The sequence below is a fragment of the Microtus oregoni genome, unplaced genomic scaffold (assembly GCF_018167655.1).
Source record: "Microtus oregoni isolate MIOR12 unplaced genomic scaffold, Mior012 000170F_ref0000392, whole genome shotgun sequence".
NCBI lineage: Eukaryota > Metazoa > Chordata > Mammalia > Rodentia > Cricetidae > Microtus > Microtus oregoni.
Window position 1 is genome coordinate 462,088 of NW_024544826.1, and position 27,163 is coordinate 489,250.

Here is a 27,163-nt window from a genome sequence, read left to right on the forward strand (position 1 = left end):
AATCAATTCAATACTTCTTCATGGGATCCTTCATAATAATATTAGTATCAATTCTACCAAATTCCCTCTATCAACATTAATGTTTAATACTCTGTGCTTATGTTTAAGTCTAGCACATTCAACATTCAAGAATTACATGGTTTCCACTGACTCACCCTAATTTCAGAGTGTATTTATGCTATTTAGGATTCCAGTGACATTCCAAACATTCAACTACAATACAAGTAAACAATAAAAGTAAATAGCAGGGAAAAGGTCAAAAATAATGTCACTATAGCATTTGTGTGAATGAATGATTTAATTTATTATTTATTTTTTTAATTATTAATTTAGATTTATTCTTCTTGTTTTCAAGTTCTTTATTTCTTTTTATAACTTTAAATTTTTTTATTTATGAGATTAAAATATAATTACAGTATCTTTTCCTCCACTTTTCTTTCTCCAAACTATATGCTCCTCCTTTCTCTCTTCAACTCCATGGCCTCTTTTCTCATTAACAGTCATTGCACATATGTACATATGTGTACATACATTATTCTATTTTTAAGCTTTATATTGAATTTTGTGTTTTTTAAACCATGCATTCCAATACCAGTCATCTCCCCATCCATTTGCCATCACCTATTGCTCTTACAACCTCCCCCCCCCAAACAAAACAAAATTTAAAAGTATAGCCTAAAACAAACACAATATAAGCAACAAACGGAAGAAAAAATAAAAGCAAAAATGTAAATAGAGACTCAGCATTGGTTTCCTAGCCATACAGACCCAAATAATCACACAAAACTATATTAATTACAATACCACTTTTCCAATGGTTTAGGCATATTCCTAACTAGCTCTTACATCTTAAATCAACCCATTTCTATTAATCTATGTATTGCCATGAGGCTGTGGATTACTGTTAAGGTTTCAGTGTCCTTCTTTTGGCATATACACGGTATCTTCCTGATTTCACCTCCTTTCTCCCTGCATTTAGTTTAGTTTTCCTGCCTACCTATATTCTGCCCTGCCATAGGCAAAAGCACCTTGCTTTTTAACCAGTGGTAATAAAACATATTCATGTCATACAGATAGAACTCGCACCACACTCATCTTCCCATCCCCTTGCATACCCTCTTCCATTGTGATCTCCCTGAAAAACAAACAAAATTTGAAAATATAGCCTTAAATCAAAAAAAAAAAAAAACAACAAAAAAAAACAAACCTAAACAACAAAAAAAAAAAGACAGAGAGAAAGAAAATTTCATTGTGGAGGCTAAGGTGTGGCCCAATAAGTGACAGAGTGTATCTTTTAGTCCATACAATTTTTCTTCTAAGTGTTCTTTGCAGTAGATCATTGGTCTGGCTCTGACTTTTGCTACTCTCTGGGTACTGGGCCCCCACTGGGACTCCTCCTGGATAACCTGATCTTGTCCTTTGTCATGGGGGATCATGGAGGCTCAGTAGTTAAGCGCACCTGCTGTTCATCTAGTGTTCAATTTCCAGGAACCACATGGTAGCTCACAACCATCTAAAGTGTAAATTGATGACTTCCTCTGGCATAAAGTTGTGTTCTAATTTTTTTTGTGAAAGTTTTTCTTTCAAAATGTCAATATGCATCTTAATGTACTTATACTTCATTTATGTATCTTTGAGAATGTGACTATACATGTCATTTCATTATTAAAGTTTAAACTTTTAGCATTTGTGTTAAAGTTTTAGTTCATTACATGTTCTAAATGCTAGATCTTCATCATTTATATTTTGTGAAATTTTTCGAGAATTTTCCACTATCACAATGGTATCCTTTTGAAACAGAAATAGTAATATTAGATGAAATCAAATCTGGAATTTTTTTTTTGGTTTTTCTTTAGAGACAGGGCTTCTCTGTGGCTTTGGAGCCTGTCCTGGAACTAGCTCTGTAGACCAGGCTGGTCTCGAACTCACAGAGATCCGCCTGCCGCTGCCTCCCGAGTGCTAGGATTAAAGGCATGCACCACCATCGCCCGGCTGAAATCTGGGATTCTTAACACTATGGTCCACAAGCTCCAACAGCTGTATAGGAGACTAGAGCAGTCCTAAGCACCCCAGAGAATACACTTCCCACCACTTGCTAAACCCCTTTAAGCCAGCTCAAAAACCCCAGATTTCACTCCTACCCCATGGCCCCATATCCTGACCTACTACTTTAGAAGAAGCCTTTGTCTCTATCAGAGAACAGGCAGGATCAAGGAACCGCTGGTAAGAGTTTTACCACCAGCTAACACTTCTTTAAATGATGTCCAGAATTGTCAGGCAGCAACCCATCCCCTGTGCATTCTAGAGTCGCAGTCCCAGAAACCTTTCGGAAGCGCAGGCTGCTCTTAGGAACCCAGAGGCCAGTCTGGAGCTAGGAACCCCAGTTCTACAACTTCAATAGAATTAAGCCTTACTTGAACATAGGATGGATCTCGGTACTCCAGCTGCCAGCAGCTGTACTGGAGGCCAGGCTTGTCCTAGGGATTCCAGAGGCCAGATCTGATCTAGGGACCTCAGTCTGCATCACTTCTTCTGGTCTTCTTATCCTAGTCTAGAAATTAAAATGAGGACTCTGACCTTAGCAAAGGCCAGGTCAGATCTATGTACCCATAGACCCCCCAAAATAAATAGGGACACCCTACTGAATCTGACCACATGCTAGTCACCAGAAACCTTGGCCATTTAAGTCAGAAGACCAGAGAGAAACAGAAACCAAGAAACAAAACACCCATCCAATGAAGACAAATTCAGGATTCAATACCTAGACCTAAAATTATCCCAAATCCTGATATCTAAATGCTAGTGTAAGAACACAGTCATTAATAGAAAATGGAGCATGGTCTAACTTGAGTCCAGATGTTCTGCAACAGCAAGAACTGAACAATCTAACACAGCTGAAGCACAAGAAGATCATTTTAAAATTACTTTATGAACATAATAAAGTTCCTTAAAGAGAATATGAACAAATACCTTAAAGAAATTGAAGAAAAGGCACAAGAGAGGAAATAGATTTATTCACCAAGGAAAGTGTTAATTCTAAAAAAATGTCTAACACAAAACATCCAGGGAATCTGGGACACTATAAAATAGTTAAACATAAGAACAGTGGGAACAAATAAACCCAACTCAAAAACCCAGAAAACATATTTAACAAAAGCATAGAAGAAATTTTTCCCAAACTAAATAAAGACATAGCCTAGAGAACACCAAGTAGAATGGATGAGAAAAGAAAATATCCTAGTAACATAATAATCAAAACATTAAACATACAGAACAAAGAAAAATATTAAAAGTGGCAAGAAAAAAAGGCCAAGTAACACCTTTGGTAGATCTATTAGAATGGTAGATCTATTAGAAATGCACTCAACTCCTCGTGGGAGACACTAAAATTCAGAAGGACCTGAACAGTTTCATTTCAAGCTCCAAGAGACCATGCATGTCAGTCCAGACTACCGCTCATCACCAGCCATGGAGAAAGCAAAAATATTTCAGGACAAAATCAAATTTAAAAAATATCTATCAACAAACACAGCCCTATACAAGATACTAGAAGGAAAACATCAAATTCAGGATAATATCATACCACCAAAACCCAAAGAAGAGAAACACAAAGACACACACACACACACACACACACACACACACTACCACCACCGAAAACAAAATATCAGGAATTAACAAGCATTGATTATTAATATTCCTCAATATCAAAGGACTCAATTTGCCAATAAAAAGACACAGCCTAATTGACTGGATACAAACATGAGATCCAACATTTTGTTACATACAAGAAACATACTTCAGAAAACATTTTTCAAATCAAATTGAGTTAAGAAGCAAGCTGGTGTAGCTATTCTAATATCTAACAAAATAGACTCCCAAACAAAATTAATCAATGAGATTAAGAAAGACATTTTATATTTATCAAAGGAAATGTCCACCAAGATGATGTGTCAATTCTGAACATCTATGTGCCAAATGTAAAGCCAAATTTGTAAAAGAAACATTACTAAAACTTAAATCACACACAGAACTCCACACAATAATAGTGAGAGACTTTGACATCCCACTCTTACTACTGGACAGGATCTCCAGACAGAAACTAAGCATAGAAATATCTAACCAATGTCATGTGTCAAATATATTTAACAGGTATCTAGTGAACATTTCACTCAAACACAAAAGAATATATATTCTTCTCAACACCACATGGAATCTACTTTAAAATTGGCCACATTCTCAACCATAAAACAAGCCTCAACAGATACAAAAAATTTGAAATAACATCCTGTATCATATCAGACTATCATAGATTAAAGCTGGTTTTTAACAGAAACACCAAAAAACCCTACAAACTCATGGAAACTGAATAGCTATGTACTGAGTTACCACCATATCAAGAAAGAAAGAAAGAAACAAAAGGCTTCATAGAATTCAATGAAAATGAATGCATAACATATTCAAACTCATGGGACACAATAAAAGCAATGTTAAGGGGTACGTTCATAGCACTAAGTGCCTTTACGAAGAATTTGAAAAGATTTAACAGCACATATGAAAACACTAGAACAAAAACAGACACACCTAAGAGGAGTGGATGGGAGAAGATTTGCAAACTAGGAGCTGAAATCAATAAAATAGAGACAAACAAAACAATACAAAGAATCAATGAAACAAAGAATTGGTTCAAAGAGAGTCAATGAGATAGACAAATACCTATCAAACTAACCAAAAGACAAAGAGAGAAAATCCATAATTATCAAATCGGCAATGAAACAGTATTATCTCTTCTTTGGAAGCCAAGTATAATTCTTCAACAAAACTGTCTGACCCTGGGCTTTTTTTTGGGGGGGGGGGGGAGTGTTGGGAGATTTTTGGTGACATTACTCTCCAAATCATTTCACAATATATAATCAGAAGGAACATTGCCAAATTCTTTTTATGAATCTACAGTTACTCTGATATTGAAACCACACAAAGACCCAACAAAGCAGAGAATTACAGATTAATTTCATTCATTAACATTGATGCAAAAGTACTCCATAAGATACTGACAAACCAAACCCAAGAACACATCAAGAAGACCATCTACTATGATCAAGAAGGCTTCATCCTAGAGATGCAGGGATGGTTCATCATATGAAAATATATCAATGTAATCAACCATACAGACAAACTGAAAAATAAAAACTACATTATTATCTCATTAGATGCTGAAAAGGCCTTTGACAAAATCAAACATCTCTTTATGATAAAAGTTTTGGAGAGAACATGGATGCAAGGGACATACCTAAACAACATAAAAGCAATATACAGCAAATTAATAAGTATACATCAAATTAAATGAAAATAATCTTAAAGCAATTCAGATAAAATCAGCAACAAGACAAGGTTTCCACTCTCTCCACACCTATTCAATGTAGTACCTGAAGGTTTAGCTAGAACAGTAAGACAACTAAAGGAAATCATGCAGAGACAAATTGGAAAGAAAGAGGTCAAATTATCATTATCTGCAGATGATATAATAGTATATATAAGTGACCCCAAAATCTCTACTAAGAAATTCCCACAGAAAATAAACAACCTTAGTCAAATTGTCAGATACAAGATTAACTAAAAAAATTATATAAATAGCTCTCCTATACACAAATGATAAATGTGCCAAGAAAGAATTCAGAAAGTCAACACCCTTTACAACAACTTTAAATAATGTATAAAATTTTTGTGCAACTCTCACTAAGCAAGTGAAAGACTTGAATAACAAGAACCTCTGTTCTTTCAAGAAAGAAATTAGAGAAGATGAAATAAGATGGAAAGATCTCTCATACACATGGATCAGTAGGATTAAAATAGTAAAAATGTACAGCTAATCAAAAACAACCTACAGATTCAATGAAATCTGCAATAAAATCTCAACACAATTTTTACAGATCTTGAAAGAACATTACTCAACTTCATATGATAAAATAAAAAAAATCTAGGCTAGCTAAAACAATAACATACAATATAAGAACTTCTTGAGGTATAACCATCCCTGAATTTAAGCTCTACTACAGAGCTATAGTAATAAAAACTGCATGGTACTGGCATGAAAACAGGTGAATCAAGGAAGGCAAATAGAAATCCCAGATACAAACCCACACATGTATGGATACCTTATTTTTGGCAAAACCCCACAATTATACAATGGGGAAAAAGGAAAACATCTTCAACAAATGGTGCTGGTCTAACATCATGGCAACATTTAGAGGAATGCAAATTGATCCTTATTACTAACAGCACATAAAATTCAAGTCCATGTGAATCAAAAATTTCAACATGAATCCAGTTATAATTAAACTGACAGAGGAGAAAGTGGGAAATAATCTTTAACATTGGCACAGTAGACAACTTCCTGAGCAGAACATCAAGAGAAGAGGCACTAAGATTGACAATTAATAAATGAAACCTCATGAAATTAAAAAAAAATTCTGTAAGGCAAAAGACACTGTCAGTACGACAAAATTATTACCTAAAGAGTAGGAAAAGATCTTCACCAACCCAACATCTGACAGAGGGCTGATTTCTAAAATATACAAAGAACTCAAGAAACTGGATACCACAAAACCAAATAATCCACTTAAAAATGGAGTACAGATCTATCCAATAATTCTCAACAAAAAAAAAAAATCAAGACTGAGAAGCATTAAGGAAATATTCAATATCCTTAGCCATCAGGGAAATGCAAATCAAAATCAATCTGAGATCCCATCTTTTACCTGATAGAATGGCTAACATCAAAAACACAAGGGATCACATGTGCTGGAGAGGATTTTGAGCAAGTGTAACACTCCTCCATTGGTAGTGAGAGTACAAACTTGTACAGGCAATTTGGAATTCAGTATGGAGGCTCCTTAGAGAACTGGGAATCAACCTGTCACAAGACCTAGCTATACCACTATTGGGCATATACCCAAGTGATGCTCCATCATACCACATGAATACTTGCTCATCTGCTCATCTGTGTTTATATCACCATTGTTTATAAAATCCAGAACCCAGAAATAACCTAGATGCCCTTCTACTGGGGAATGGATTAAGAAAATGTGATACATTTATACAATGTAGAATTATTCAGCTGTTAAAAAGACAGATGTTGGTATATTTGAAGGCAAATATAGGGAAGTAGAAAAAAAAATCATCCTGAGTGGGCTAATCCAGACCAAAAAGACAAACATGATCATGATATGTACTCATTCATAAGTGGATAGTAGTTTTAAAATAAAGACTATTTATGCTATACCCCACAGACCCAGAGAGATTAGATTACAAGGAGATTTCAGAGGGGCAGGGTCCCATATATCCTTGAAAAGAGGAAATAGAAGATATTTCTTGAGAGGACTGAGGAGAGGTAGGGATGGCAACATGAGCAATCAGGTTTGGGCATGGAGGAGGAGAATGCTGAGGGGGATGCTTGGGTGGGGCATTTGGGTCAAGAAGAAGCATGGTGCCAGGGGCATCTCCTAGGAGTCTACTGGGAGGACCTCAGTTTAGATTCCTAGCAATAGTGGATAAGTAGCCTGATCTGATCTGGTTCTCTCCTGTGACAACATTGGTGCCTTGACCTATTGTCAACCAGCAACTGATGGAGGCAGGTGCAGAGACCCACAGACAAACTTGAGGAAGAGTTCAGGAATTCTGAGCAGGAAAAGAAAGAATTGTAGGAGTCAGAGGGGTCAGGAGCACCATGGCAATGCTTATATAAATAACATCTATGAGCACTGATAGGGGCTCACAGATACAGAACTGACAACTAAGGAGCCTACAATGAGACTTATCTATGCAGTCTACAAATATGGTACAGTTGTGTGGCTTGGCCCTTTTATTAGACACCTAATAGTGAGAACAGGGTCTGTCTTTAACTCTTTTATTGGCTCCTGGGACCTTACTTTGCATACTGTATCATTTTTCCCAACCTTAATACATGGGGAGTTTCTTATTCTTATTGCAACTTGATATGCCATGCTTTATTGATACTCATAGGAGAAGTGCCCTTTATTTAAGGGAGACAGAAGAGGAGGGGGGTATGGAAAAAAGAAAAAGAGGAAAAGGGACTGTAGGGAATGACGGGTGTTGGTGTTGCAGCTGGGATATAAAAAATAGATAAATTAAAAAATCTGGTATTCTTTGTGTTTCCAAACTTTTGTGCCATAAATATGTCCAATGAAAATAGTAAAGAAAAGTATCTATAATCTTTTCAAGCCTTTATAGTTTCAGTACATATATTTAGGATTTAATCTATTTCAAATCAATTATCTGATATGGAAGAGGGCCACACTTCTCTTTTTTTTTACGTGTAGTTATCATGTTAACCAGGTAGTCTTGTTGAAAATGATATATTTTTTAATGTATGCTCTTGGCACATTTGTTTATAAAGGGAGATACTTAAATATGTATGTCTACTTCTAGATTTTCTTTTTTTTTTAATTATTATTTAGTTCCCATTTCCCTCCCCCTCCTCCCACCCATTGCCCCCTCCCCCCACTGCCCTCCTGCTCTTCTTCTCCAACCACTCTATTCCCGCTCCCTCTTGAGAATGAAGAGCAGTCCAGATTCCCTGCCCTGCAGGAAGTCCAAGGACCTCCCACTTCTATCCAGGTCCAGGAGGGTGAGCATGCAAAAAGGCTAGGCTCCCACAAAGCCAGTTCATGTATTAGGATCAAAACCTAGTGCCATTGTCCTTGGCTTCTCATCATCCTTCATTGTCCGCCATATTCAGAAAGTTCGGTTTCATCCCATGCTTATTCAGTCCCACTCCTGCTGGCCTTGGTGAGCTCCCAATAGATCAGTTCCACTGTCACAGTGGGTGGGTGCACCCCTCGTGGTCCTGACTTCCTTGATCATATTCTCCCTCCTTCTGCTCCTCATTTGGAACTTAAGAGCTCAGTCCGGTGCTCCTATTTGGGTCTCTGTCTCTATCTTGATCCATCGCCAGATGAAGGTTCTAAGGTGATATGCAAGATAATCATCAGTATGGCTATAGGATAGAGTCACTTCAGGTTCCCTCTCCTCAGTTGCCCAAGGAACTATCTGGGGACATCTCCCTGAACACCCGCAAGCCCCTCTAGTGTCAAGTCTCTTGCCAACCCTAAGGTGGCTCCCATAATTAGGATATATATTTCTCTGCTTCCGTGTCCCAACCATCCCATTCATCCATCCCATTCCATTCCCCCAAGCTCCCCCAATCCTCCTCCTCTCACGTTTCTCACCCCAATTCCCCTTAGCCCTATGCCACCTCACCCCCCAGTATGTTTTTTCTTTGGGTTCACCTTTCTTATTTAGCTTCTCTGGGATCACAAATTATAGGCTCAATGTCCTTTTTTTATGGCTAGAAAACAATTATGAGTGAGTACATCCCATGTTCATCTTTTTGGGTCTGGGATACTAATGTGGGAGTGTCATATATCAATCTGATGATTTCATCGGTTAAGAAATAAAGAATCTGCTTGGCTGGTCCTCATAGGTTAAAACATAGGTGGGAGGAGTAAACAGAACAGAATGCTGGGAGAAAGAAGCTGAGTCAAGGAGTTGCCATGATTCTCCCACTCCAGACAAATGTAGGCTAGAATCTCCCTGGTAAGTGCAACTCGTGGTGCTACATAGATTAATAGAAATGGGTTAAGAGGCTGAAACTAAGGGGCCAAGCGGTGTTTAAAAGAATACAGTTTCCATGTAATTATTTCGGGGCATAAGCTAAAGCTAGCCGTGCAGGCAGCAGGGGTGCGGGGGACGCAGCCCCGCCACTCCAATTATTACAACAGAGTGGCTGTAATTCTTGCTTGATAACTGTTTTGTTATATGTAATTTTGCTATGTTAAAGCCTTCCCTTTTTTTTTTGTTTAAACAGTAAAAGGGGAAGTGATGTGGGAGTGTCATATATCAATCTGTTGATTTCATTGGTTAAGCAATAAAGAAACTGCTTGGCCCTCATAGATTAAAACATAGGTGGGCAGAGAAAACAGAACAGAAGGCTGGGAGAAAGAAGCTGAGTCAGAGAGTTGCCATGATTCTCCCACTCCAGACAGATGAAGGTTAAGATCATTCCTGGTAAACCAGCTCATGGGCTACAGCAGATTATTAGAAATGGGCTAGTCCAGGTGCGAGAGCTAGCCTAGAAGAGGCTAGATAGAAATGGGCCAAGTGGTGTTTAAAAGAATACAGTTTCCATGTAATTATTTCGGGGCATAAGCTAGAGCTAGCCAGCCAGGCGACTGGGGTGCTGGGGACGCAACCCTGCCACCCCTATTTCTACAACAGAGTGGCGCCCTACATGATGGACTAAATCCACTTAAAAACCTGAGAAGGATTTAAAATAAGGGAGAGAGAATTTCACATAGATTTTTGCTGTTTGTTGGTGGCATGCTGTAGAGAGATTTCCTGATTCGGCAACAGCAGCAGAAAAAACGCTGTGTCATTTTAAAGCGCAGCTTCTTGGGGCTGTGCTGCCAGCGTGAACTCTGGCTTTAAAGCATTTCAATGTCTTTTATGGGACTGGATGTCTCTGTTCCCGCTTGGGATCGAAAGGAGAGTGCTCTGAGACCATGCCAATCCCCGCCTGCACCTGGACAGACTGTAGAATCAGGCTTAGGCAGGCAGAAGAGCATGGCGGTTTCCTGCCGACATACAGAGACAATTTTTCAGACTGCACAGTGCTCTACGTGTCAGATTTGGTTGTAACTTGGATAAAAAGAATTTCTGTGCTGCACGCTCAGTCTCAGAATTAAAATGCTGAGTGCCGCTCCTACCTGGTGGCCCCAGAACTAGCACAAAATGGTACAGCCTCCATTTTGAAATTTTCCTGACTCAGCAGCAGGAAAAAACTGTTTTAAAATGCCAGCTTTCTGGACTGTGCCACCATTGCGATCTGTCTCCTGTGGGAGACAGAGCTTTTGAATGGAGCATTTGGAGTAAAGTGCTATGATTTGTTTGATGGCAACTAGACTTGCTGTGTGCCTGGAACTGTGGCTCAGGGGCACCAAATGGGTCTGAGGCAGGAGCAGCTGCTCCTTGCTGAACTGTGCTGATCTCAGGCAGGAACTACCGTAATTACCATAAAAACAGCGCAGTTAAGGTTTCAACTGGGCAGGACACAGGCAGTACCTTATTACCTGTACATGGTGCAACTTAGTGCTTTTAAGAGCTGCTTAACATTTTAAGAAATGCTCCTGGATAGTAAAAAAAAATGTTACAGATTCACAATAAAACAGATTCAGACATAAAAGACCACACTGTTGGATGAATTATGTAGGCTTGAGAGAGAGAAGAAAAAGAATATAGAGAATAAAGTTAATGGTTTTAAAAAAAGGTAAAGTCTTTAAAGAGACAGAGTACAGATAGTTATAGATTAAGAGAAATAAAGAAAAATAAGCCATGTAAAAATGGAAAATTCACAGACAGTCTGGATTCTTTGTGTCATTGTGTTTTCTTTAAAATTTCTGACTGTAAAGGAGCTAAGTACAGACAGATATTTCATTATATGGGCTGCAAAATGTAACCAGAATGGATATAATAAGGGTATTATGATTTCAAAATTTGGGTCTAAGGATATGATGCTTTGGAGCGGGTCTTCTTTTGTTTTCACAGAAGACCAGACCCTGTGGATTTCTTCTATCCCAATTTGGTATGATAGACCACGACCTCCCAAAAACTTGCTTTGAACAATTACTTTACTCAACAGACAACTGAGATAAACCTGGCACACAGGTTACACCCTAAATGATCTGATTAACAGTGCCCCCATTCAGCTGGAAGTAGTTTGGAGAGAAAAAACTGCGCCAATGTTCCCAAATATTGTTTATAAATGTTCTTTTACATTTAAAGGGGGATATGATATAGTTATTAATAATTTACATTGGTATGGAGTTTAAGGTCAATTTTGTTATATGTATATGTATTTCTGCTCTTGATTAAGGTATTGTGATTGTGTAGTTCATTTAAAAATGTAATGTATAATTAGGAAATATAGGTTGTTGATGGATAATCATAAATAATAGTCAAGTTTGTAGTCATGTTACTTAGATTTTCTAGATATATTTCAGATAGGCATTCTTCATATCTCTCAAAGGCTGCAGAATATGGCATTTAAAATATTTTAATAACTTAGGAGTTTTCATGACAATGAGACATGTCTGCTCCTGGCGGCACCAATCTATTTCGAGAGGAAGATGGGCATCGAAGAGGATCCTTATGGAGTTGGATAGCCATTTGGGCAAGAAACAGCTCTTGCCTGGACTGTTGAATAAACTGGACACAGAGAACCCGCAGAGAGAGGACTACTGAACTTGCCTAAAGGTGAGATGGTCTTTCGGGGTTCATGACTCAAGAAAGAGTCTGCGAGACATACTGTAGGACACAGCAGATAGTGAGTGAACTGTCTTTGGAATTTCCTGCTTCATGGGAATGTCTGCTGGAAACTATATGCCTGAAGGCTAAAGATGGATGCCCCAACGGCACAAAAGAACTTTGGGTGACTGTCCAGGCAGCAAGATGTCTCTGTCATTTCTAGAGTTTGGATTTCTTGTTTGCTTAGATAATATCATATCCTTCTGGAGTCTTTGATGGAGTTGAAGAAGGGATAGGTAGTTATAGTTTTCCATTGTTATGATAAAAGATAAAATAGATATAAATATTGTAACTGTAATTCTTGCTTGATAACTGTTTTCTTATATGTAATTTTGCTATGTTAAAGCCTTCCTTTTCTGTTTAAACAGAAAAAGCAGAAGTGATGTGGGAGTGTCATATATCAATCTGTTGATTTCATTGGTTAAGCAATAAAGAAACTGCTTGGCTGGCCCTCATAGGTTAAAATATAGGTGGGCAGAGAAAACAGAACAGAAGGCTTGGAGAAAGAAGCTGAGTCAGAGAGTTGCCATGATTCTCCCACTCCAGACAGATGCAGGTTAAGATCATTCCTGGTAAACCAGCTCATGGGCTACAGCAGATTATTAGAAATGGGCTAGTCCAGGTGCGAGAGCTAGCCTAGAAGAGGCAAGATAGAAATGGGCCAAGTGGTGTTTAAAAGAATACAGTTTCCATGTAATTATTTCGGGGCATAAGCTAGAGCTAGCCAGCCAGGCGACCGGGGTGCTGGGGATGCAAACCCGCCACCCCTATTACTACAACAGGATACCACACTCAGGATAGTGTTTTCTATTTCCATCAATTTGCATGCAAAATTCTAGATGTCATTGTTTTTTTCCCACTGAGTAGTATTCTAATATGCATATATTCCACAATTTCTTCATCCATTCTTCCATTGAAGGACATCTAGGTTGTTTTCAGGTTCTGCTTATTACACATAATGCTGCTATGAACATAGTTGTACAAAGGCTTTTGTCATATGATAGTGCATCTCTTGGGTATATTCCCAAGAGTGGTATTACTGGGTCTTGAGTTAGTTTGATCCCGAATTTCCTGAGTAATCGCCACACTGATTTCCAAAGTGGTTGCACAAGTTTGTACCCACCAGCAATGGATGAGTGTGCCCCTTACTCCACAACCTCTCCATCAAAGGCTATCATTGGTGTTTATGATTTTAGCCATTCTGGCCGGTGTAAGATGGTATCTCAAAGTTGTGTTAATTTTCTTTTCCCTGATCGCCAAGGAGGTTGATCATGACCTTAAGTGTCTTTTGGCCATTTGAATTTCTTCTGATGAGAATTCTCTGTTCAGTTCGGTGCCCCATTTTTTAATTGGGTTAATTAGCATTTTAAAGTCTAGTTTCTTGAGTTCTTTATATATTCTGGAGATCAGACGTTTTTCTGTTGCAGGGTTGGTGAAAATCTTCTCCCAGTCAGTAGGTTGCCTTTTTATCTTAGTGACAGTGTCCTTTGCTTTACAGAAACTTCTCAGTTTCAGGAGGTCCCATTTATTCAATGTTGTCTTTAATGTCTGTGCTGCTGGGGATATACGTAGGAAGTGATCTCCTGTGCCCATATGTTGTAGAGTACTTCCCACTTTCTCTTCTATCAGGTTCAGTGTGTTGAGCCTGATATTGAGGTCTTTAATCCATTTGGACTTGAGTTTTGTGCATGGTGATAGATAAGGATCTATTTTCATTCTTCTACAGGTTGACAACCAGTTCTGCCAGCACCATTTGTTGAAGATGCTTTCTTTCTAGCATTGAATACTTTTAGCTCCTTTATCAAAAATCAGGTGTTCATAGGTTTGTGGGTTAAAATCTGGGTCTTCTACTCTATTCCATTGATCGACTTCTCTGTTTTTATGCCAGTACCAATCTGTTTTCAATACTGAAGCTCTGTAATAGAGTTGTAAGTCAGGGATGGTAATGCCTCCAGAAGTTCCTTTATTTTATAAGATTGATTTGGCTATCCTGGGTTTTTTGTTTTTCCATATAAAGTTGATTAATATCCTCTCAAGATCATTGAAGAATTTCGATGGGATTCTAATGGGGATTGCATTGAATCTATAAATTGCCTTTGGTAGAATTGCCATTTTTACTATGTTGATCCTCCCAATCCAAGAGCAAGGGGAATCCTTCCATTTTCTGGTATCCTCCTCAATTTCTTTCTTCAAGGGCTTAAAGTTCTTGTCAAATAGATCCTTCACTTCGTTGGTTAGAGTTACCCCACGATATTTTATGCTATTTGTGGCTATCATGAAAGGTGATGCTTCTCTGATTTCCCTCTCTGCTTCCTTATCTTTGGTGTATAGGAGGGCAACTGATTTTTTGGAACTGATTCTGTATCCTGCCACATTACAAAAGGTGTTTATCAGCTGTAGGAGTTCTTTGGTTGAGTTTTTGGGGTCGCTTATGTACAATCTCATTTCATCTGCAAATAATTAAAGTTTAATTTCTTCCTTACCAATCTGAATTCCTTTGATCACCTTATGTTGTCTTATTGCTATTGCTAGAACTTCAAGCACTATATTAAAGAGGTATGGAAAGAGTGTACAGCCTTGTCGTGTTCCTGATTTTAGTGGGATGTCTTTGAGTTTCTCTCCATTTAATTTGATGTTAGCTGTTGGCTTGCTATAAATAGCTTTTATTATAGATAGGTATGACCCTTGTATCCCTAATCTCTCTAAGACCTATATCATAAAGGGATGTTGAATTTTGCCAATGCTTTTTCCACATCTAATGAAATGATCATATGTTTTTTTTTTTCTTTCAGTTTATTTATATGATGGATTACATTGATAGATTTTTGTATGTTGAACCAGCCCTGCATCCCTAGGATGAAGCCTACTTGATCATAATGGATAATTTTTCTAATGTGTTCTTGGATTCGGTTTGCCAGTATTTTATTGAGGATTTTTGCATTGATGTTCATGAGTGAGATTGGCCTGTAATTCTCTTTCTTGGTTGAGTCTTTGTGTGGTTTTGGTTTCAGGGTAACTGTAGCTTCATAGAAGGAATTTGGCAATTACTTTTCTGTTTCTATGTTGTGAAATACATTAAGGAGTATAGGTATTAGGTCTTCTTGGACTTTCTGGTAGAATTCTGCATTGAAAAAGTCTGGACCTGTGCTTTTTTTGGTAGGGAGGTTTTTTATAATAACTTCTAATTCTTTATGACTAACAGGTCTATTTAGATTGTTCACCTGGTCATGGTCTAACTTTGGTATATGGTACTTATCTAAAAAAGTGTTCGTTTCTTTAACATTTGCCAATTTTGTGGCATACAGGCTTTTGTAGTAAGATCTATGATTTTCTGAATTTCCTCTGTGTCAGTGGTAATGTCTCCCTTTTCATTGTTTATCTTGTTAATTTTCATATTCTCTCTCTGCCGTTTGATTAGTTTGAATAGGAGTTTATCAATCTTGTTGATTTTCTCTAAGAACCAGCTTTTTGTTTCATTCATTCTTTGGATTGTTTTCTGTGTTTCTATTTTGTTGATTTCAGCCCTCAGTTTGATTATTTCCAGTCTTCTACTCCTCCTTGGTGAATCTGCTTCTTTTTTTTTTCTAGAGCTTTCAGTTGGGCTGTTAGGTCTTCAATGTGTGCTTTCTCTGTTTTCTTTAAGTGGGGACTTAGTGCTATGAACTTTCCTCTTAGCACTGCTTTCACAGTGCCCCATAGGTTTCAGTATGTTGAGTCGTTATTTTCATTGAATTCAAGAAAGACTTTAATTTCTTTCTTTATTTCTTCCTTGATCCAGGTGTGATTCAGTAGTTGCCTGTCCAGTTTCCATGAGTTTGTAGGCTTTCTGGGGGTAGCATTGTTGTTGAATTCTAACTTTAATCCATGGTGATCCGATATGACACAGGTTTCTGTTTGATTGACCTGTCCATTGGTGAGAGAGTAGTGTTGAAATCTACTACTACTGTGTGTGGTTTGATGACTGCTTTGTGTTTTAGTAATGTTTCTTTTACGTAAGTTGGTGCTTTTATATTAGGGGCAAAGATATTCAGGATTGAGACTTTGTCCTGATTAATTGTTCTTGTTATGTGTAAAAAATGTCTGTCTCCATCTCTTCTGATTGATTTTAGTTTGAAGTCAATTTTGTTAGAAATTAGTATGGCCATACCTGCTTGTTTCTTAGGTCCATTTGCTTGATAAACCTTTTCCCAGCCCTTTACTCTGAGTAGATGTCTGTCTTTGTGGTTGAGGTGTGTTTCTTGTAAACAGCAGAATGTTGGATCCTGTTTTCGTATCCAATCTCTTATTCTGTGTTCTTTATAGGTGAGGTGAGTCCATTGATATTAAGTGATATTAATTAACAGTGGTTGTTAACTCCGGTCATTTTTTTCTTTTTTTGGTATTAGAGTTTGTGTGTTTCCCTTCTTTGAGATGTGCTGGTGAAAGGTCAATAGATGTCTGAGCTATTATGTGCATTGTTGGACTCCTTGGGTTGTGATTTTCGTTCTATTACTTTCTGTAAGGCTGGATTTGTGGCTACGTGTTGTTTAAATTTATTTTTATCCTGGAAAATTTTGTTTTCTCCATTTATAGTGAATGAAAGCTTGGCTGGGTATAGTCATCTGGGCTTGCATCCATGGTCTCTAATTTCTGCAGTACATCTATCCAGGACCTTCTGGCTTTAATGGTTTTCATAGAGAAGACAGATGTAAGTCTGATAGGTTTACCTTTATAAGTAACTTGACCTTTTTCCTTTGCAGCTCTTAATATTCTTTCTTTATTCTGTATGTTTTTTGTTTTGATTATTATATGGCAAGGAGATTTGTTTTGGTCCAGTCTATTCGGTGTTCTGTATGCTTCTTGAATCTTCAAAGTAATATCTTTCTTTAGGTTGGGAAAGTTTTCTTCTATAATTTTATTAAATATATTTTCTGGACCGTTGAGCTGTACTTCTTCTTCTTCTACCCCTATTATTCTTAGGTTTGGTTTTTTTATTGTGTCCCAGATTTCCTGAATGTTTTGTGATGAGAATTTTTTGGTTTTGCTGTTTTCTTTGATCAGTGTGTTTATTTTCTCTATGGTATCTTCATTGTCTGACATTCTTTCTTCTATCTCTTGTAATCTGTTGGTAGTACTTGTCTCTGTAGTTCCTGTTCATTTACCCAGATTTTTCATCTGCATCCTTCCCTCGGTTTGTGTTTTCTTCATTACTCCATTTCATTCTTCAAGTCTTGAACCACTTCCCTTACCTGTTTGATTGCTTTTTCTTGTTTCTCTTGGTTTTCTTAGGTATCTTTGAGTGATTTATTCATTTCCTCTACCTTTTTGTTTGTGATCTCTAATTGTTTATGACAGTTTTTCACCTCCTGTTTAAGGTCTTCTATTATTTTCATATAATTCACTTTTGAGTCTATTTCTCCTAACTCTTCTGGAGTAGGGTGTACTATTCTTCTTATTTCGGGATCCCTGGATTCTGGTGATGTCATGTTGCCTTTCAGGTTGTTGGAGGAATTCTTGCCTTGGCACCTTCCCATCTCTTCCTTTAAAATGGTGCCAGGAGAGGCCTGGTCTCTTGGTCCAGTCTTTGCTGTGACTGACTATCTGGATGTATCTCCTCAGTGTAGAAGCAGGAACCGTTTCTGTGCAGATGGAACTCCTCAGCACTGAAAATGGATGCCTGGTAGTCCAATGACCCGCGGACAAAAGGGGGAACTTGGGGGGCCGGGCGGGGTCGAGTAGAGCACAGGCGACCCTGCAACACAAGCTGAATGTGCTCGCGCTCCCTTGCTGGAGTCCTAGAGGCCTGATGGATAGGCCAGGCACTCACTGCTCTGGGTGGGTAGTCTTAATGTAGGAGCAGGAAACTGTTCCTGAACAAAGGACCTTGCAATCTGGCTTGGGGGCCGGGTCCTGTGTAAGAAAGACAGCCCTGCAGAATGAGCTGGGGGAGGGGGGTTTGTGCTCTCTTCCAGGACAATCCGTCCCTGGATAGCACACACTCACCCGTCCAGATGGAACTCCTCAGCACCTAAACAAGGACTCCTGGTATCCCAATGAGCCAGGGACAAAAGGAAGAACATGCCAGGCAGGGCAGGGTCCAGTGGAGCACAGGAGACCATGCAGCACAAGCTGAAGGTGCCCAGGCTCCATTGCAGGGGGCCTTGAGTCCTGCCCGGTATGCAGGCACTCACCGCTCTGGGTGGGTAGTCTTAGTGTAGGAGTGGAGAACTGTTCTTGAGCAAAGGACCTAGCAGACAGCAGGGCAGGCTTGGTGGGGAGCTGGGGAGCTGGTTCGTGTGAAAGAAAGACAGCCCAGAAGCAGGAGCTGGGGAAGGGGGTTTGTGCTCTCTTCCGGGACTATCCGCCCCTGGATAGCACACACTCACCTGTCCAGATGGAACTCCTCAGCACCTAAACAGGGGTGCCTGGTATCCCAATGAGCCAGGGACAAAAGGAAGAACATGCCAGGCAGGGCGGGAACCTGTGGAGCACAGGAGACCCTGCAGCACAAGCTGAAGGTGCCCGGGCTCCCTTGCAGGGGACCTTGAGGCCTGCCTGGTATGCAGGCACTCACTGCTCTGGGTGGGTAGTCTTAGTGTAGGTACTTCTAGATTTTCAATATCTCATTCATGTATATGGTTATACTTGTAAAAGTATCACTCCTTATTACTATAGTATTTTTAAAAACTGTAAATGGGAATATTCCGATAGCTTCATTTAGAATGCTGCTTTGATTCTTATCCATCTTTTGACATTCTACACCAATTTTAAGATCAACCTATCTATTTTGGCTTAAAACATGCTGGTACCACAGGAGTAACTATATTGGATCATAATAGCACTAAAGAATCTGTTTCCATCTTCACCACATTGTCTTACATTTATGAACATATTTCTTTGAAGATGACAAGTTTTAATCTTGTAGAAAAGCACTACACAACAATACAGATGTCTTTCCATGTATTTATGTCATCATTCCAATAGTCCCTTGCAACTTTTTGAGACATGCTTTTCAGGGTATTTGTTCTGTTTGTTGTTTAAGATGCCCCATTTTATGTACCAACACCAATGTCTATTCAAGCAACCTTTGTTGAACTCAGAGGGAAGGAGACAGAAGAATAGGAAGATGAAGACAAAGACAAAGACCAAGATGAAGAAGAGGAGGGGGAGGATGAATGGATATCAGGAAAAGGGGAGAGAAGGATGAAGACAAAAAGGAGGAACAAAAGAAGAAGAAGACAAAGAAGGAAGAGGAGGAATAAGGGGAGGACAGGGAGCATGAGAAGGAGCAGTAGAAGGAGGATGAGGAAAAAGAGGACAAAAAAGGAGAAAAAGAAGGACGAGGAGGAGGAGGAAAAGTAGGCAAGGAAGGAGAGGAAGAAGAAGAAGAAGAAGAAGAAGAAGAAGAAGAAGAAGAAGAAGGGAAGGGGAGGGACAGGGAGAGGGCAGGAGAAGGAGGAGAAGGAGGAGGAGGAGGAGAAGGAGAAGGAGAAGGAGGAGAAGAAGAAGAAGAAGAAGAAGAAGAAGAAGAAGAAGAAGAAGAAGAAGGGGAGGGGGTTAGGGGGAGGGAGAGGGAGAGGAAATGAGAAGGAGGAGGAGGAGAAGGAGGAGGAGGAGAAGGAGGAGGAGGAGGAGGAGGAGGAGGAGGAGGAGGAGGAGGAGAAGAAGAAGAAGAAGAAGAAGAAGAAGAAGAAGAAGAAGAAAGAAAGAAAGAAAGAAAGAAAGAAAGAAAGAAACCATGAAGTCTAAGTTTGGAAGTTTGGAGAAGGCTATGTCAGCTATCCAGTTTGGATAGAGGATAGAGGAGTTTGTAGGGGCTACATGTGTAACAGGGCAAGACAGTGCAGAGGTTCCTCCATCTGAGGCCAATCAAGGTATAATTAGTATTTTATCTGATCCTGGTAGAATACTGTAGAAAATTACCAAATTCTATTCTAGGACCAGAAGCCAAGATGCCCCTGCTAATTTATCATAACTTATATTAAACTTTTCCCTTGAATAAACCTCCCTCTGTAGCTGCCAAACAAGATAATGGAATGTGGCTTTCATCTTTAAAAGCCCTATTTGCCTAAATGCTTAGGGATCTTAGGTTCTTAGGTTCAAATACCTGAGTGTAGTCCCAGATGGCTGAAATGAAGACTTTCTTTTTTTTTTTTTGGTTTTTCGAGACAGGGTTTCTCTGTGGTTTTTGGAGCCTGTCCTGGAACTAGCTCTGTAAACCAGGCTGGTCTCGAACTCACAGAGATCCGCCTGCCTCTGCCTTCCAAGTGCTGGGATTAAAGGCGTGCCACCACCGCCCGGCTGAAATGAAGACTTTCAATTGGTTATAATCTATGGCTGAATAGTCTCATCTGGTGGGCTCCCTATAATAATAAGCAATGGGTATTGTATATATTTATTAACTTCTCAAATAATAAGTAATTTTAACTTTTACTTTTTAATACTATTATGAATTAATTTTTCTTAATTTTTGTAGGTTTAAATTTTAGTGAACAGGTTTAAGCCTGGCTATTGCATATTGTTTTTATACCCTTCAGCTGAGTAGAAATCACATTAATTCACTCATGAAATGTTGTGATTATATATATATATTATATATATATATATATTATATATATATATATTATATATATATAATTTTGAAACTTGTTTATAGAGAATTTTATCTTTTCTTTTTTTTTCAGATTGTGTTAGCCTGTGATTATTTTACATCATTATATATTTCATTAAGATATTTTTCATTTGTGTTTGGCAAAGAGGTCCATACATGCAATTCTGCCACTTAGCAGCTTGATACTAGAAAATTACTATAATTTCTATAAGCTCAAGTACAGCCTGGACTACATAATAATCTCCAAGACTGCATGGTGAGACTTTGTTCAGTAAAACAAAATAAAAAAATAGACATTTTATTAATGGGTAAGTGTATCATATAAATTTATCATACCTCTATTGTCAGCTCTGTCTCCCCATCCTCCCTTTGACATTTTTCTATCATGATTTCCCAAATATTATCAAATATGAAATTCTTACATTATTTTCATATAAATATATATATATATAATTTTCAAGGATTTTTATCTGAGAATAAATGTGATATTTTTATTTCCACCTCTTATATTTTAAATAAAATATTTAAATAAAATATCTACTTGCATATATTCTCTTTCAAATGATGACATAATTTTATTCTTTATTATGGTTAAATGAAGCTTCATTGTATATACACAACACATTTTTTCATATGTTAATGACACATAGGTTCATTCTATTATGTGGTTATTGTAAATAGTTCTGTGGTAAACATGGGACTGCCAGTATCTCTTGACTTTCAGTCATTTTACCATTTATTTTATCCTTCAAAATTGATGACACTAGAATTTATCAGTCCAATGTTGAATAGAACTCATAAAAGCAAATACTTGAGTTCATAATGCTTTCTGTAAATTTCTCAATTTTTAATTGCAGTTAATTTACCCCTATAGATATATGAATATTGGCTTTCTATATGTAGATTCTTTTATATGTAATTATTAAATTATTTTTATACTCAGATGATGAATTGATTAGTTTATCAATATATAAAAACTTCTTTTTTTCACCTTTATATTTTGAACTCAAAAAATATTTTTTTTTTATTTTAAATTTCCACCTCCTCCCATCCTCTCATTTCCCTCCCACTCCTCCCCCTCCCCATCCCTCTGGCTCTCCAGTCCTAATAGAAGTCAGGGAGCCCTGCCTTGTGGGAAGTCCATGCCCCCCTCCATCCTAGGAAGGAGTTCATCCAAAGAGACTAGGCTCCCAAAAAGCCAGTACATACAGAAGAATCAAAAGCCAGTGTCATTATCATTGGCTTCTCAGTCCGCCCTCATTGTCAGCCACATTCAGAGAGTCAGGTTTGATCACATGCTCATTCAGACCCAGTCCAGCTTGCCTTGGTGAGCTCCTATTAGATCAGTCTCACCATCTCCATGGGTGGACATACCCCTCATGGTCCTGACTTCCTTGGTCATGTTTTCCCTCCTTCTGCTCTTCATCTGGGCTTTGGGAGCTCAGTCCAGTGCTCCAATGTGGAACTCTGTCTCTATCTCCATCCCTCGCCAGATGAAGGTTCTATATGTAGTAGAACTCTCACTGCTTTCTTTGGTTTTACTTCCATGCAGTCTTTTCGAGTTCCTTTTCATTTACAGTCTATATATTTTTATTATTTGTTTGTTTATTTATTTATTTATTTATTTAAGATTTCTGCCTCTTCCCCGCCACCGCCTCCAAATCTCAAGGTCCAAATCAGGAACAGAAGGAGAGAGAGCATGAGCAAGGAACTCTGGACTGGGAGGGGTGCACCCACATGAAGGCGTAAGTCATAAACAATCCCACACCAGTTTGGTTAATAGGGTTATTATGATTAATAGGATGGTATTTATTTAAAGGGGAAAACGCTTATAGATCACCATCCCAGACAAGAGCCCTCTGTACAGTCAGGAAGAAGTGTAGTCGCCGGAAGTGGAGCAGGAAGCAAAGAGAGCGAGAAGGGAAGTAGCTGCTTTTTTAAAGGGAGAGAGGCCATGCCCCAATGGGCTGGTATCTCAGCGGCTATTGGCTGGAGGAGTGGAAGGACCTCCTGCAACACTCACACACTGAGACAATGGGGATGTTCTAACCGGAACTCACCAAAGCCAGCTGGCCTGGATCTGAAAAAGCATGGGAAAAAAAAAAAAAAACGGACTCGCTGAACATAGTGGACAATGAGGACTACTGAGAACTCAAGAACAATGGCAATGGGTTTTTGATCCTACTTCACATACAGGCTTTGTGGGAACCTAGGCAGTTTGGATGCTCACCTTACTAGACCTGGATGGAGGTGGGTGGTCCTCGGACTTCCCACAGGGCATGGAACCCTGATTGCTCTTCAGGACTTGATTGGGGTAGGGGGAGGGAAATGGGAGGCAGTCTATATATTTTTCTTTTTAAATTTTGTTATTTGAAATTTTCAAACATAATATTATATTTTTCTTATTATTTTTATTGTTCTATACATTTTTCTCTGTTCCTCTCCCTTCCTCCCCTCTCTCCTTCTAACCTCTACCATGAACTCCATGCTCCCAATTTACTTAGGAGATCTCGTAAAGCAATAAAAAAAAACAGTCGACAGTCCACAACCCAAGAGAACCTACACAACAAAAAACACTCTAAGAGAGACATATATCGATCGACAAAGGAAGAAAACAACGATAATATTGTACTTGAATTATAGCTATCCTTTCCTTTCTCCATAACCTGTCATGTTTCTGTCATACTTCCTCTCAAATTTCATGAATTAAAAAAAATGTTATTGTTACACACACACACATGCACACATTAATTTTATAACCTATCAGAGGATTCCTCCCTGTAGGAGTCTGATTATCCTTGTCCTAGAAGCAATCTATTGCCTATGGATCCTAGAGATGGGTTCTTATAAGATTTTTTCCTGCCAAGTTGATATGTCAGTTAGTGTTTATATACTGCAGATCTTGTTGTGTCTATTATATTGGAAGGCATTATCTCGTAGCATATTTTTGATCCTCTTGCTCTTACAATGTTTCTGATCCCTTTTTCTTGGAGTTCCCTGACCATTAGCTATTGGGTAGTTTCTCAACTGGAGATGGATATCCAGCCACCATTTTTTTCTCTGAAGTTTGACCAGTTGGGGCTTTCTGTAATGACCTCAATCTGTTGCATAAAGAAGTGTCTCTTTATAAGGAATGAAAACTCCTGGGCTTTTTTTTTTTCTGGTTGGGAGCTTTTTATGTCAGCTTCTATTTCCTCACGACTTATAGGTCTATTTAAATTGTTCACCTGGTCTTGATTTAATTTTGGTATATTGTATTTATCTAAAAACAAGTCCATTTCTTTTACATTTTCCAACTTTGTGGCATATAGGCCTTTTTAGTAAGACCTAAAGATTCTCTGAATTTCCTCAGTGTTTGTTGTTATGTCCCTGTTTCATTTATGATCTTGTTAAATTGTGTGTTCTCTCTCTGCTTTTTGATTAGTTTGGATAGGGGCTTGTCAATCTTGTTGATTTTTTCAAAGTACCAGCTCTTTGTTTCTTTGATTCTCTGATTTGTTTTCTGTGTTTCTATTTTGTTGATATCAGCCCTCAGTTTGATTATTTCCAGTCTTCTACTCCTCCTGGGTAAGGCTGCTTCTTTTTTTTTTTTTTCTAGAGTTTTCAGCTGTGCTTTCTCTATTTTAAAATGTGGGCACTTAGTGCTATGAACTTTCCTCTTAGCACTGCTTTCATAGTGTCACATAGGTTTGGGTAAGTTGTGTCTTTATTTTCGTTGAATTCAAGGAAGAATTTAATTTCTTTCTTTATTTCTTCCCTGACCCGGGGGTGGTTCAGTAGTTGACTATTCAGTTTCCATGAGTTTGTAGGCTTTCTTGGGGTAGAATTGCTTTTAAATTCTAACTTTATTCCATGGTGATCCGATAAGACACAGGTGATTACTAATTTTTTTTTTTTTTTTTGCATCTGTGGAAGTTTGCTTTGTTACCGAGTATGTGATCAATTTTTGAGAACAGGCGCTTGGCTTCAGCTTCATATGACCACTTGCTTGTTTCTTCCCCAACTACAGTGGCAGCACCAGTCACAATAGCCACTGCCCCCACCCCCACCCCTGTGGCTAAGAGGAGCAAACTGCCCCCTGCTGTCACAGGTGCCAGAGCTAGACCCATGATGCCCAGGACTCCAGAGACAACGCTAGGGGTGTTGGACACCACGTTGGAGATGGTGCAGCCCTTGTGCACCTGGTCAACGTGGTCAGCCAGAGCTCGGAGCTTCCTGATGTTTCCCTCTATCTTTTTCAACTGAGGAAATTCTTCCACAAACCTTTTCCTGTCCTGCAGTTCTTTTTGAAGGCGTTCTTTGCCCTCCACGACTGGGAGCTGCTCCAGAGCCTTATGCAGTGCAGCTTCCTCATCTCTGGACAATTCAGCCTCTGCCACCAACACCTTCCAAGCGTCTTTTTTGGCCAACAGGAACTGCAGGTCTCTTCTGCTTGCTGAGTCCTGCAGATACTTAATGACTTCCTGGATGAAGGGTTTCCTCAATACTCGGGAAGAAAAAGAATGAGGTTAGAGGTCAGCATGGAAGAGCCTAAATGGCAAAGAGCATATGGCATTTGATAGCCAGAGTATTCAGCATCTGCCATTGGGGCATGAATGGAGTCAGCAATGCTAGGGAATGTGTTGTGCCTTCAATTCACGTATAAAAAGCCTTCTGGAACAAGCAAGTGGTCAGATGAAGCCGAAGCCAAGCGCCTGTTGTCAGACACCATGGATACTAAGAAGAAGGTTCCTATCCTGAAGAAGATTGTCAACACACTTTCTAGAGGCTTCTATAATGTCTTCAAACAATTGAAAACCTTGAGACAAAACATCCGTGCCACTGGGGTAGCCAGAGCCAACCCTCACTTAGTGGCAGATGCCAAGCTCCTCATGACTGCTAGAAGAATCTCTGCCCAACAAGCTAGTCAGGTGAAGAATGTCTTTGAAGGCACTGCTCTGGCAATGACCAAAAAGGCCCGAATCAGAGGGGCAGCCATTGCAGGTGTCTTCCTCGCAGTCGATGTGTATGACCTTGTAAGAGAATTTTTGAGAAGGTTCCATGAGATGCTAAGAAAAAGGTATATTCTTTCCTATTTTGGTGGAATGTTCTATAGATGTCTGTTAAGTCCATTTGATTTATTAACTCCATTAGTTCTTAAGGGGAGGTGTTTAGAAAACAGTTACATATACTGCTTTAGGAATGTACCAATAGTCAGTTTTGCTCTAGGATCCATGGTTTCAACAGCCATGAAGAGTCAGCTGAGTTTCTTGTAGGAGTTCTGTTGTAGCATATATTTGGTCCTTTTCAAACTTAATTCAATCATTCCTTGCTTTGTAACTAGCAAATTTCATTTGTATACATCCAGTATCATTATTAATACACAGTGTTTTACTACTTCTTTTTGTTGCTTTTTCTGTAATGATTTTAGCTTGTTTCTTCTTATTATCTTCCATTAGCATTTCTGAAAAAAATGCCATGTCGCAGTGTGCTTTTTGTTTTGTTTTTGTTGATGTTGTATGTATCATAGGATATTTCTTTGTGATTACCATAAATCTTTTATGATGCTTGAAGTTGAAAACTTTACATTGATTGCAAATTAAAAGTCTTCAGTATTTGTTTGAATCATATTCCTCAGTTTTGAGTCTCTAATGTATTAATTTTATTTTGTAAAGGTCTCAGTCAATTACCACAGTTACTATAATAGAAAATAAATTCATCACGGTTACAATGGTTAGGGTAGTCTTACCTTGACAACACACTTCTATTACTATATAGTTTCTGTGACTTCATATGCTACACATTGCCCATTAATATGATTTTCTTTATTCCTGTAGAATTTTTATAAAATTGATCTGATTAGAAGAAAAATAATGGATCCTGATGGAAGAGGAGATGGTAAGGAACTAGGAGGAGTACATGGTGGCAAAACTGTAATAAAGATACTGTGGATGAGAAAATAATCTATTTTCAATAAAAGGGGAAAAGCCTAAAATGAAACAAAAATCCCACAGCTTTTATTTATGCAGGAAAGTTTTAAACTGTCATTTATTTCTAGATTTTAAAGATTCTGTATATGGTAATATTGGATGTCATTTTATTCACTTCAGGACTTTGAAAATGTCATTATACTCCATGCTTTCATATACAATATTTTTCTTTGAAGTGAACTTCTAGTACTATTCCAGCTTAAAAAGGCAACACATTGACTGG

The 27,163-nt window shown here is 38.5% G+C and overlaps 1 protein-coding gene across 1 annotated transcript in view; it reads right to left on the reverse strand.

The window, feature by feature from the left end:
- Window positions 1–25,467, reverse strand: part of LOC121445264 (apolipoprotein L3-like) — a gene marked incomplete at its 5' end in the record, with an annotated part of 39,471 nt that extends 14,004 nt beyond the window's left edge. Inside the window, one exon of the mRNA XM_041647303.1 lies at window positions 24,926–25,467. Within this exon, the coding sequence (XP_041503237.1) occupies window positions 24,926–25,467 (542 nt within the window). The remainder of the gene's footprint in view (window positions 1–24,925) is intronic.
- Between the last annotated feature and the right edge of the window lie 1,696 nt (window positions 25,468–27,163).